The sequence below is a fragment of the Sinocyclocheilus rhinocerous genome, unplaced genomic scaffold, assembly GCF_001515625.1.
Source record: "Sinocyclocheilus rhinocerous isolate Xijiao unplaced genomic scaffold, SAMN03320098_v1.1 scaffold1112, whole genome shotgun sequence".
NCBI lineage: Eukaryota > Metazoa > Chordata > Actinopteri > Cypriniformes > Cyprinidae > Sinocyclocheilus > Sinocyclocheilus rhinocerous.
In genome coordinates this window covers 1,579,195-1,591,812 of record NW_015657961.1, presented here as the reverse complement: position 1 = coordinate 1,591,812, position 12,618 = coordinate 1,579,195, and the positions used below count along the sequence as shown (strand labels likewise).

Genomic DNA, 12,618 nt, shown 5'->3' with positions numbered 1-12,618 from the left:
GCCGGACAGGGCATCACAATATGGTAAGGGGTGTAACATTTCCGTCACACGCTTGAGGTATTCGGCCAATCACAACATTAACAACCTTAAACCGCATAAACATTTCATTACACAAAATAATGTTCTCTTTAGCTACATCATATGACCCCTTTAACAGTTCTGTCTAATACGGATTAAATGCTTTAAACATTCAATTCGTGATTTCAAATTATGCTGCGCTTTATGCATTTTGTCCACGGTCATATTCATGTCATTTTCATTGCGTGCTGTATGTAAAATGAGTGTTACCTTGGCTTTATTTGAAAAAATATGATTCCCAATGCACACAAACTTCCCAGAATACTGAGTGCTCTGTTGGTTACAGTTTACTTCATTTTTAATTATATTTTTTATTAAATATTTATAAATATATTCGGCCACTAATTTTAACCACTGATTCTTTGCAGCCTAAACTTTCGGAAGTGAAAATAAATCAAATGTACTTTTCCAGCGTAGGATACAGCGTCTTCACGACATGAACAAGCTAGTGTTTGAGAGTGGGTCAAGTTGTTTGCGGCAAGGTTTTAAAGCATGTGCACAGATTGAAATGGACATTCAACAACAACATTTGCATTTAAGGAACCTAATTGCCAAATATTAAATTTTTTTAGGAGGCTATGTTGCATCATTTAATTTTGGCAACAAAATATTCTAAATATTTAATATGAACTCAAACAGTTCTCTCAGTGTACCTTCACAATATTGGGGTGTTGCAGGCGAGCCAGTATGGCCACTTCTTGACTGACCCGACCCAGATCAGGATCATCCACCCAGCATTCACTCACCACTGCACTTTTCCTAATGAACTTCACAACCACCTGAAATTGAAGTGATAATAAATTCAACATCTCTTCACCAGCTCATATAAAAGTCCATAAAAGACTGGATACACCCTCCAGCAATGACACTGACTCAGTGTGTAAACATCATCTCTTGACAAACAACTGACGTCATTATCAAGTTATTATCTCGCAACGGATGAATATGAGTGTATGAACACCAGTGAATGCAGAGAGAGTGTCACTGACTTCCTGTCCATCTATCCGTCTTGCAGCGAGCCAGACAAAGCCGAAGGCTCCCTTTCCAATGGAGCGCAGTCGACAGTAGTCTTCTTCAAACTGACCCTCACATGCTCCGGACTGCTCCAGGTCCACAGAGGAGCGCAAGGCATCTGAACGAACTGCCTAAATGAGGAAGAAAGGAAGTTTGTCGCTTTATCTTAAATGCAGATACTAAAGTTATAGCTCACCCAAAAATTTAAATGATGTCATTTACCCTCCCTCATGATGTTCCAAATCTGTACGACTTACTTTCTTCTGAGGAACTCAATTGAAGATATTTTGAAGAATGTTGGTAACCAAACAACTTCGGTTCCTATTGAGTTCCTTTGTATTTTTAGGTCCATACAGTGGAAATCAATAGGGACCAGAAACTGTTTGGTTTGATTCTTCAAAATATCTTTTTTTGTGTTCAACAGAAGAAAGAACAACATTTTTGGGTGGACTATCCCTTTAAAAGAGCTCAGTTTTAAAGTATTCAGGCAGCTCACCTCAGCAAGGCTACAAGCAAAGGCCTCCTGTTCTGGGGCTCCTGTCCTCACTGTGGGAGACATTAGTGCCTCCTGGTGGTGGAGCAGGAGATGACTCCCACTTAGCCATAGACAGACCAGGGAGCTGCCACTGGACAGGGACACCCAGCATACATCACACTGCACCTCTACACAGAGTGAGAAAATTACCACGGTATCAGTTGTATTCATGCACTGAAACATCATAAATGTACAGTAGAAAAGATGGATGGTGCTTTTGAGACCAAGCATACAGAAAGAGTACACGGTTTGAAATGGAAAAATGAAGTACAGTAAGAGACAACGAACAGTCATTATCACAAAATAAACCCAGATAAGGGTCTTGGATCACCCTGAAGGGGTTTATTTTGCAATAATGACTACAATATCATGCTTATTACACGGCTACTTGCCAAATAAATAAATGGATATGAAATGTTGATTTGGAGCATAAATTATTTTATTATCTCACTGGTGGATTACCTTACTTAGGGACAGTTCACGCAAAATTATTCTGTCATTTGATCACAGTCATGTTGTTGCAAAACTTTCTTCTATGCAACAAAAAGAAGATATTTTGCTAAATATCACTGTTCATTTAATGGAATTCAATGGGCTCCTATATTGTTTGGTTCCCAAAATTTTTCTAAATATCTTCTGTTGGGTTTAAGTCAGTCATAATGTTTGGTAAAATTATGACAATTTTCATTTTTGGGTGAACTGTCCCTTAAAAGCTTCCACTAGGAAAAATTAACCACTACAAAGTAGAAAACAACGAGCCTTGCAACAAAATGAACAATGCCACAATATTACAATAATAATGTATATATATAATATGAAACGGAGCAATTCCAATAGGGTCCTCACACCACTGGTGCTCAGGCCCTAATTATTACTATTATTAATATGCTATCCAGTATATTTTTCTATGGACTTGTTAGTTAATATACTTACAATGTAACACATCTTCCTCTATTTTAAAGGACTTTAACAATATTAACCATCCCTTATATAATCTGATACAATATGGTCATTATTGGTCCTTACAGCAGGTAAATTAGAGGGACACTGTTGACATACCAACTGGTGTTCTGTCACTGTTGTAGCAGGTCACATGAATCCTGCCCTCTGGAATGGAAGAGTTGGCCTTGACCTTCTTAGGAGTGGAGGTGGCAGGAGTGTCACCTGGCAACAAAACTCCACCCCTACGGAGATCCAGAACACGGTCGATAGCATGTTCCGAAAAGGAATTCCACTGTTCCCGAAGCATGGTTAGATGATTTTTTGGCAGCTGCTCTAGAGTCTTCGGCTGAGGGCTTGCTTGCTGTTCTTGCTCTTGTGGTGATAGGGCAGGTTTTTGTGTCGTCTCTGGCTCTGGGCAGATTTGAGCTTCTGCTTCAGGGTCAGACTCCACAATGAAGGGTGAAGGGGTACGCAGGAGCTCAGCGGTGTCACATGAGCTAAGCGAACGGTTAAGATCTGCAGATGAGTATGGGATCTCAACGCTGTCATTCAGGTCCATCTCTGACATGGCATGAACAATGACATCTCCATTAGAGTTCAAATCCAGAAAGGTGCTGCCTGATTCCGCTAGCTGATGTCCCTGCTGAGACTCATTTAACTTTTCAGCACCAGAACCGCCCACAAGCCGCTCGCAGAACCCAGACGATGACCCACTGCCCAGTGAAATCACCTCAAAGCTGGAGTCCTGAAGCTGGGCTTTCTCTGAACACTGGCAGGTCTGTGTGTGAGGTTTTGGATGTGGCACAGTGTCACAGGAATTTAGTGGAGCTTCTTTATTGTCTGAGTTTGGGGCCTTGGAGGCATCTCGCCTAGCGAAGAGCTGCTCTGATGGGCCACAATGAGCAGAGACAGTAGCGGAGAGGCAGGTTTTGTGGACTTCCAGGGACTCCACCAGAGCAAAGGTCTGTAGCAGAGCGGTAGTGGAGTTGGCGGAGTCTGACTCGGACACTTGAGCAGTCACATCCACAACCTGCTCACAAAGCTCTGTAGTGTCATCCAACCTGAGAACAACAGAGAGAATGACGACAAATAAAGACTGTCTGATCTGAACTTGTCATTCATTTTCTTTTTTCTGCAACATCTATATTGCCAAGGTAACATTTCTTATTCCCATTTAGTTGATGTACTAAAATAAATACAACAAATAAAATTTTATATAAAAATTATGACTCATTAATAAAATTAAATGACTCATTAATAAAATTAAAATTTAACCAAAATTAAAATGAAAAGGGAAAACATGTATATTAAAAAAATAACTAAATATTAATAAAAACTATAATAGCATCTCAATGATACTGCTACAGAGTGCTTTTTAATTAAGAGAAAGACATATTTTGGGGTTAATTGGGAATCACACATGCCCAGTAATTTACAATAATTAAATTGCAATAATTACAAGCAGCAAATGCTACCATATATTTTATTATATTTAATATTTTTTAATATGATTCAATATTTTATTTAAACAAATCCATTATGATTTTTTTATGATATATGAGGATTGAAATAAATAAATAAAACATTAAATTAATAATAATAATAGGTTTCATTTCCACATGCTGACATGCAATTTACTCTTAAACTGTGCATATAAACAAATAAAGAGAAAAAAATTAAATGAAAGGAATTAGTGGAGTATGTAACCCATTCAGTGGTATAGAGGTGACAGCAGGTGAGATCATTGTTGATGGGACGCTGCTCTCTTTCTCCAGTTTAGCGCTTGTCCCAGTGAAGATCCTCTTCCCTTTCCCAAGACCTGCTCTCCTACACATGGCTAGATGCACCATCACACTGTCACCAGCAAGCACTGTGTTTGGATCTGCACACATCCCAATCAGAGCAAAAACACTGGCTAATATAAAATGAATAAAGACAAATAAAATAGCAATAATTCAGATTACGGCAAAAAAAACAACAACAAAAAACAGGATAACCAGATTAAACGTTGTTACTAAAATAAATACAACAAAAATTAAAATAAAAATAAAATTATTAAGTGACAGCAATAAAATAAAATAAAATATATGTGCAATAAGAGAAGGAACTCACTACATGTCTCCTGTTGATCTTCCTTAGTTGAGAGCATGTCAGTAAAGAGGGTTAGAACATCAGCAGGGGGACAGTTAGCACTAGCAGAACATCTACAGGGGTCTGAGAAGTAGACAGACAGGAAGTGAGGGGATTTTAGCACAGCACCACAAGCTAAAGTGTGTGTATCCTTACAGTGCATCACATCTCTGTACCTCTGCAGCTGTCAGATGGGCTGGAAGTGTCGTGTGGATGAGATGTAGGGTGGTTGCTTTGGTCCGCAGCACGAACTCGCTCATAAAACGCTGGTATCAGGTATGTGACATTCTACACACAGGTGCACAGGACTGCTGTTAGCATGTAAACTAGCTTGGAAACATTAAAAAGTACATAGCAAAAGCACTAAAAAAATTTCAATTTAAATGAATACTGAAAAAGCTCATTGAAAATATTAATAAAAACTATAAAAGTACATAACACTCGACCTATTGGGAAACCACACTCATATATTTTGGTCCTGCCCAAAGATACAACAATTCTGGGAAGATATCTATAAAGTATTTGGAGACATATTTTATATTGATATTCCTTTTGGTCCAACCGTGGCTATTCTAGGAGTGATACCTGAAGGCATGAGGGAAAGGAGATTGAGTTATCTGCTTCAAAATATTATTTTCTGCAGCCCTAAAATGTATCACGTCTAAATGGCTCAAATCTGACCCACCCACATATGAACAGTGGATCCGAAAAATTAGAGAAATTTACGAAATGGAAAAAATAACTTATTCCCTTAGTCTTCAGATGAATATTTTTGAGGCAAGATGGAGTCCAATCTTAAGAATAATACATAATAATTGCTAACCGATTATACATAGTGGAGTGGATTATGTATGCAACTATACATACATGTTCACAGAGCATATGGATTTTCCTTTTATACATGTTATTTTAAAAATCTTGAAACTGTGAAAAACACCTACTTCTTGTTTTTCTTTTTCTCTATCTTTGTAAATGTTTTCAAATGTCGGCACCCCTATTGTCTATCTCTGATTTATAACTTTTATAGCATGTTCTAATAATAAAAAAAATAAATAAAAAAAAGTACATAACACTCAAATAACACTGGTTGGATTAGGTAAATCAAATTGGACCCACTAAAACTAAAAGCCTATTTTTATTAAAACAGAGTTATACAGACTTAACACAAAAGCATCATAGCATCTATACCTTCCCGAGCAGCTGACTGCTGTTGTATCCGAGCAGCAGAGAGCTGAAGGGGTTGATGAGACTGTGAATGGTGCCGTTGGGCAGGAGCGTCAGGAGGCAGCTACTGGGAGCAAACACACACACTGACCCAGAGTACAGCACACCTGCGCTGGGGGACGGGACACCACCCGCACCCGATTTACCACCTGCAGGACAAGAGTGCACTGCATTGATCACACTGAAATCAACAGCAATTTAAATTTATTACATCTAATTTAATTTATTAGCAACTTAGTTAATTCAATTGGACAAAAACCAACAAGAAACACAATGAAAATAAAGATTTCATTTATGTCAGAGTAAATATTGGAAAAGTCACTTTAACTAGTGGCTGTGGGCTATAAATAAATCCCCACAGATACAGAAATCTGATTCACAGTTAGGAAATCTGCATATTTTTTATTTTAATGTCAGTGTGAGAAAACACACACCTAGGGTGACTGTGTTTGTGACTTCAGTCTGTTGAAGCAACTATCAGAACTGCACACACTGCAGTGCAAGACTGACCTGAAGGAGTTCGGTTGGTCTGTCTAGAGCTTATGAGTGAGCCATCAGAAGGTTCTGGATGTGCTGATCCATTAATCTGCAGCGGTGATCTTCCACAGGACACAGCAGCCTGCAGACGGACACATGCTGGCAGCACCAAACCAGACCTAGCCTGCACACACAATCTCTGAACACGCAACACCTGAAATACAAAGGTAAAAAACAAGCTATATTAAAGGTGCACAGTAGAGTTTTTATTGTAAATTAAAACTATAATACACTTTTGTAATGAAATAAAAATAAAACATTACATACATAAATTTGAAAATGTTGCCATGGCAACTTACTGAAATAACTTCAGCTGAAACACTAAAATGACTAAATGGGGGGGGGGGAAATGAATAAAAATGACAAAACAAAATTACTAAAAATGAAACAAATTACAATGAAAACTGAAGACGTAAAAATAAAGGCAAAGTCTAAATAATAATAAAAAAACAGAACCAGTCAGTTCTTTTTTTATATAATTTCTGTATCACTAGCATGACCAAACGAAACTGCAAAAATGCCACCTGTTTCCTTAAAGATTTTTTTAGAGACTTTGTGACCTTGGGAGTTGTCCTGCAATGGAAGGGGATCTGTAGTGATGGCATCAAAGACATGATCGACAGGCCAGTCATCTCCTCAGCAGCGTGGTAACCATAGAGATGGGCAAAAGTGGAGTCACAACTGAGGATTCCGCCCTGAGGAAACAGGAGGAGGAGCTAAAACTTCTCTGGCCAACTAAGCAACAGCTTTAAACAACAATTTTCTTTAAAGGTACACTTCTGTTTAAAAGTTTGGGGTCAGTAAGATTTTTTTTCAATGTTTTTGAAATGTCTCTTCTGCTTACCAAGGCTGCATTTATTTGATCAAAAATACAACAGAAATAGTGTGAAATATTATTACAATTTAAAAGAATTTTTTTCTATATTAAAACATTTTAAAAAGTAATTTATTCCTGTGATGCAATGCTGAATTTTCAGCATCATTACTCCTGTCTTTTTTTTTATTTTTTTTTTTTACTTTACTTCAGATTATTATATGCTGAAAACAGTTGTGCTGCTTAAAATTGTTGTGGTAATCAAGATATATTTTTTCAGGATTCTTTGATGAATACTAAGTTCAAAAGTGTAAAAGTCACTTTTGATACATTTAATGCATCCTTGCTTATGTCTTACTGACCCCAAACTTTTGAATGGTAGTGTATGTTTCAGTTAAATTCTGTTGATTTTTATTGTATAATATCAATATAAGCTTAATTAAGGTAATCAAATTATGCTTACAAATGCTGAACTTAATACATAAGGATAACATTTCAGTGCACAATTAGTTGCAAGGGAATGAGTCTCACATTTTGAGTGAACGTCACGTGTGCTGTGATTCTCTCCACTCGCTCTAGCAGGAGCTCTAAGATCTGCTGCCGCTGCTCCGGTATCTGAAGCCACACAGACACAGGAAACTCAGCTCCTGTCAAACTCACTGCGCTCACCTGCGGAGAGAATGAGCCAGAGCTGTGCTTTAATTAATGATGCTCATGGAAAGCAGAGATCAGAGCCAAGGACAAAACATGCAGTGTGGAAGAAATTAAATATTCAAGACTCAAATAATAATATTCAAGATTCAAATCATTTAGTGACAGCTAAGTGAATTGTTGTTTAATTAACCACAGTGATTCATACCACTTTGGCAGAAATAGCAACCAGGTTCCCATCAGAATCCAGTGTCTCCTCCTTCAGGCCTTCCTCTAGTATCTGACTGGCTTTTAGGAGAGAGGTCAGCTTCCGGCCAATCAAATCACTGTATGCACACTCAAACAGCTTGCAAGCATGTTCATTTGCATCCAAAACCTTGCAAAAAGAGATAACATCAATAAATAATAATAAATAATTGAAATCTTTTGTAATAACTCAATAGTTCAAAGAATAGGTGAGCAGCTAAAAGTCCAGGCAAAGAATCCCTACTACCAAAAACGTGGTGTAATATGGCCTTGTTTAATTGGTAAAAGGGCTTTGGTGAGAACAATCGTCCGATACCTGTAATGTGGTGCAGTTAATGGACAGGACAGCTTTATTAGGGTTGATGGTGAGAGCTGTGCCTCTCTTCTCTGGAGCAGTACACATGAGCTGTCTGAGCAGAGAGCTCTCCAACACTGGAGACCGAGTTGATGATGGAGACACGGGGTGGAAGCAATGCAGATCAGAGATCTGAAGATTCCTCATCGCCACTGAAGAACAGACATGAGAATCACCTTTTGGAAAATAAATGAGTAAAAATGAATAGTCTGCAAATGAACTCCCTGTCAAACTTTTCCAAACTGTCCAGGGACTTTTCCATATTACTTTTTCTTCTGTGGAACACAAGGGAGATGTTAAGGAGAATGACAGCTTCAGTCACCGTTGACTTACACTGGCATACACTAAAACCAATAAACAAACAATTTAGGGTCAGTAAGATTTAACTTTTTTTTTTTTTTTTAAAGAAATTAATACTTTTGTTCAGCAAGGATGCATTAATTGATCAAAAGTGACAGTAAAGACATTTATATTACAAATGATTTCTATTTCAAATTAATTAAATTTTTTTTAATATTCCAACCCCAAACTTTTGAACAGTAGTGTATTTTTTTCCACACAGTGAAAGTGAATGGTGACTGAGGATGTTATTCTGTCTTATACATTTTTGTGTTCCAAATAAATGGATACATGTTTGAACAAAATGAGGGTGAACAAAAGTACCCCAGTCACCTGTTTTGTGCTAGCTATTTCAGATAACAATCTTCTTCAGCAACCACTCCGAAACTACTGAATAACCAGATTTTCAATATTTTTTCAAACACTTGGCAACACATTCTTAAAGAGATCTCCATTGTGGTACCATTTTATTGTCACAACGTCTGCTGTATGCTGCATTGTTGTAATTTTGGTAAGTTTTATAGTCAGGGTCGGCGCCAGAGCGCACAAAGTGAGGGGGCAGGCACAATTTTTTGGGGGGGCCGCGTTTTTTTGTACTTGTAAATAAAATAATCTGATATATATGTACAATGTAATAACATATAGCCTATTTTGATATATGAACTGGGTGTTCGTCAACGATTGCATGCGGTCGAAGATGCCCGTGTTTACAGCTCCGTAAAATAATCTGGAAGCTCTGTAGGTTTGCTGTATAGGCCTATAGCTAAAAATATTAAAATTATAAACACACAATAACATTTTAAATTACTTCCATTTCTGAAAAAAAAAAAAAAGGAATATAGGCCTAGTAATTGGTGTCATAAATACACAAGCCCGATTTTTGTTTTAATTATTATTAATTAGAAATAATAACGGCAGGCCTAATAATGTTATAATCAAGGTTTAAATTGGGCCGGGGCCGTCCGGGGTTTGAGCCTCGGCACATAGACTCCAGGGCTCGACATTAACGCTTCATTAACGCCAGACAAATAAGCATGCTGTGGTAAAAAATCTAAATGAAAAGTTTTTATATTTAAAATACAGTTAGTTAGGCAACATCACACAACGTTTTCACCATTACGACTGTTTAATAGTTCTATAAACAGTTCAATAAGCAAATACAATAATATTAGGTCACTTACATTTTAGGCGGAAACACAGCGCATCTCACAGCAACCAGACGATTCATTGCTGATTGATTCCGTGTTTTGAACGAATTGGTTGAGTGAGTCAAAGTTTCTTTAGCCCATGTATAAACATCTGATGAATCTGCCGTTTGAACGAATCGTTTGAATGAACAACTCAATGACTCACTCATTAAACGCTCACTACTGGCACCTTACTGGCGTTTTAATTTCGTTGAAAAGTATCATATCCACCATCATTTCTTGTTTTTATATTCAAAAATATTTAAAAGAATCTCATAATATTATTTAATGCAGTTGTATTTTTTAGTGTAAATGACTTAATTTGATAACGTATAGATCACATTATTATAATTTAATTTATAGATCAAATGTAAGAATTTGAAATGAAAGTATTACCGGTAATAAGATTAGTGGGAAAATGCCCTCTATAAAGGTAAAACAAAATGCCCTTGGATAAAATATAAAAAGCACACAGATTTATGTCACAGCTGATAGAAAACTGATGAGAATATTGCTTCAGAATAAATCATATTTACAACAACAACAACAACCACACACACACACTCGATACCATAGAGCCCCCCACATAACAAATCCCAATTTAACCCCTGGTTATAATGTACCAACATTATGAACACTATAGGATATTTTAGTTCCCCTCACTTTACAACAAATCCTTTAAATTTAACCGTATCAGAACAGAACAAGAATTAAAAATATATATAATTCTAATGGATAAATATAATTGCAGTATATAATAATATAGCCTTAGCAATAAACAAGCCAAAACAAATTAATTTAAAACGAAACGTAAGGTAAAGTTGGGCTTACCGCTCTCATTAGGCACAAACCCAAATGTTCGCGATGTAGCCTATTTGAAGCTAAACTCTGAGCGTATTTATTAGGTAAAATAAGATTTGTAGTTCACGCGCCTTCCAGTATCGACGGAAAAATATCATAATGAGCAAAAATATGCCACAGTGGCCCGGTGCTGACGCCGAACGGCAAGGTGAACGGCTGAGCTGTTTCCAATGAATGCAGTAGCTTAGTGTGCGCGTGAGGTGCCGGAGCGATCAAACAGCTGAAATAGACTACTCCGTCATTTTTGGTCATACAGTAAAGGCATAATTCGAAACTGAAAAGTGCAAAGTGTTAGCAGTTTGAAAATTCAAGAATAATAAAGTTAATAAGAATTATTTTGTAAATGCAGTACGTCTTATTTCGCTCTGCATAACCTGAACGAAAAAATATATATATTTTTGCTAAGAACGAACCGGAATGAAAACATTTCGCTTTTAATCTGTGTATTTAACAGCCTGTGAGACCTTACAGGGGCAGTACCCTGCCTCACAGACTAAAATCAGGGTGCCCACTACGGAGACGGCACCAGAGGTGAGGGGGCACAGTGACCGAGGTAGCCGGGCCGGGCCCCCTCAGGCCCCCCCGTGGCGCCGACGCTGTTTATAGTTATTATTTTATATTATTATATAATATTTAGGATCTTTTCAGTGTCCATACATCGTTGCACATGTGTGACAGCAGTCTGGCCCACCTGATGCGTCCATGCGGTTGAGAGTGCAGTTGCGTGCGGAGGGGAATGACTGGTTCATGCAGAAGTCAGTCTTCATCATTCTGCTGATACTGCAGTCACCATCAGCAACACACACACTGTCGCCCCTGGGGCTGCTCCTCCGACCGTGCATCAGCCACATCGCCGATGCGCTTTAAATCAAAGTGGACAATCATAAATAAGATTCTAACCAACGTCGTTATTGTTTTCGAGACTAGCTAGAAAGCTTTGAGCATATATATATATATACACATCGCATAACAAACTAATACATCATGATTATAAAGAGCGCGACTCACCCACCACACTGCTCGTTTCAACAACACACTTGCTGTGCTTTCAGTTTACTGCCTGCTGCCTTGGAGACAGAGAGAGGGATTGTCCCTTCTTTCCTTTTAGACGGCTAAATTCAATAATAAATAACAAAACAAACCCTTTCTTACAAACAAACCAGGATTTTGCCGTTTTCAAAGGCAATAAACAGTGCTGGCTCGAAGTGTTTGCGTTAAGTATGTCACGGCCAACAATGTTTGGCGCGTATGGAATCAAAATAAGGTGACGAGAAGGGAAGAACCAATGAAAAAACAGAAATTTGAAACTGACATAACGTTTATCCAATAGAAAACCTAAGTGGGCGGGGCTTGTTGCATTAAGGGAGGGGTGTAGTCTCTATGGAGACATAAGGTAATGTTTACGTTATTCAGTATTTTAGCAGCCTCGTGTGACCTAGTTTTTTTCCGTTCAGTAATGGCCTAGTTTTTCTACTTAGTTATGTTTCATTTTTTTTCTCTTTTTAACTGTAGCCCACACTTTTCAGGTTATTTTGTTTCCAGGCGACTTTTTGTACCATGTTCTAACAGCAAAGTAACTTAAAATGGTTAAAAACATTTATATATACCAAAACACCATAAACTAGAGATGCACATTTTTATTTGAATGTTAAAAGCACTCTGCATAATTCATTCATTGACAGCTTCATCGTTTTCAAGTTTGTAA

General features: G+C 37.6%; 1 protein-coding gene across 3 annotated transcripts in view; it reads right to left on the bottom strand.

Moving 5' to 3' along the window:
- The window catches only part of LOC107721791 (PAS domain-containing serine/threonine-protein kinase-like), a 16,750-nt gene extending 4,599 nt beyond the window's left edge, over positions 1-12,151 (bottom strand). For all 3 annotated transcript variants that reach the window (XM_016529957.1, XM_016529958.1, XM_016529959.1), the window contains exons 1-15: positions 11,922-12,151; positions 11,605-11,774; positions 8,488-8,702; positions 8,134-8,301; positions 7,806-7,943; positions 7,021-7,155; positions 6,434-6,614; positions 5,888-6,072; positions 4,876-4,987; positions 4,682-4,783; positions 4,277-4,451; positions 2,687-3,630; positions 1,589-1,755; positions 1,068-1,223; positions 732-857 (exon numbers count right to left, since the gene is read on the bottom strand). In XM_016529957.1, coding sequence (XP_016385443.1) covers positions 732-857; positions 1,068-1,223; positions 1,589-1,755; positions 2,687-3,630; positions 4,277-4,451; positions 4,682-4,783; positions 4,876-4,987; positions 5,888-6,072; positions 6,434-6,614; positions 7,021-7,155; positions 7,806-7,943; positions 8,134-8,301; positions 8,488-8,702; positions 11,605-11,764 — 2,964 coding nt within the window. In that variant the 5' untranslated portion in view covers positions 11,765-11,774; positions 11,922-12,151. The remainder of the gene's footprint in view (positions 1-731; positions 858-1,067; positions 1,224-1,588; positions 1,756-2,686; positions 3,631-4,276; positions 4,452-4,681; positions 4,784-4,875; positions 4,988-5,887; positions 6,073-6,433; positions 6,615-7,020; positions 7,156-7,805; positions 7,944-8,133; positions 8,302-8,487; positions 8,703-11,604; positions 11,775-11,921) is intronic.
- Between the last annotated feature and the right edge of the window lie 467 nt (positions 12,152-12,618).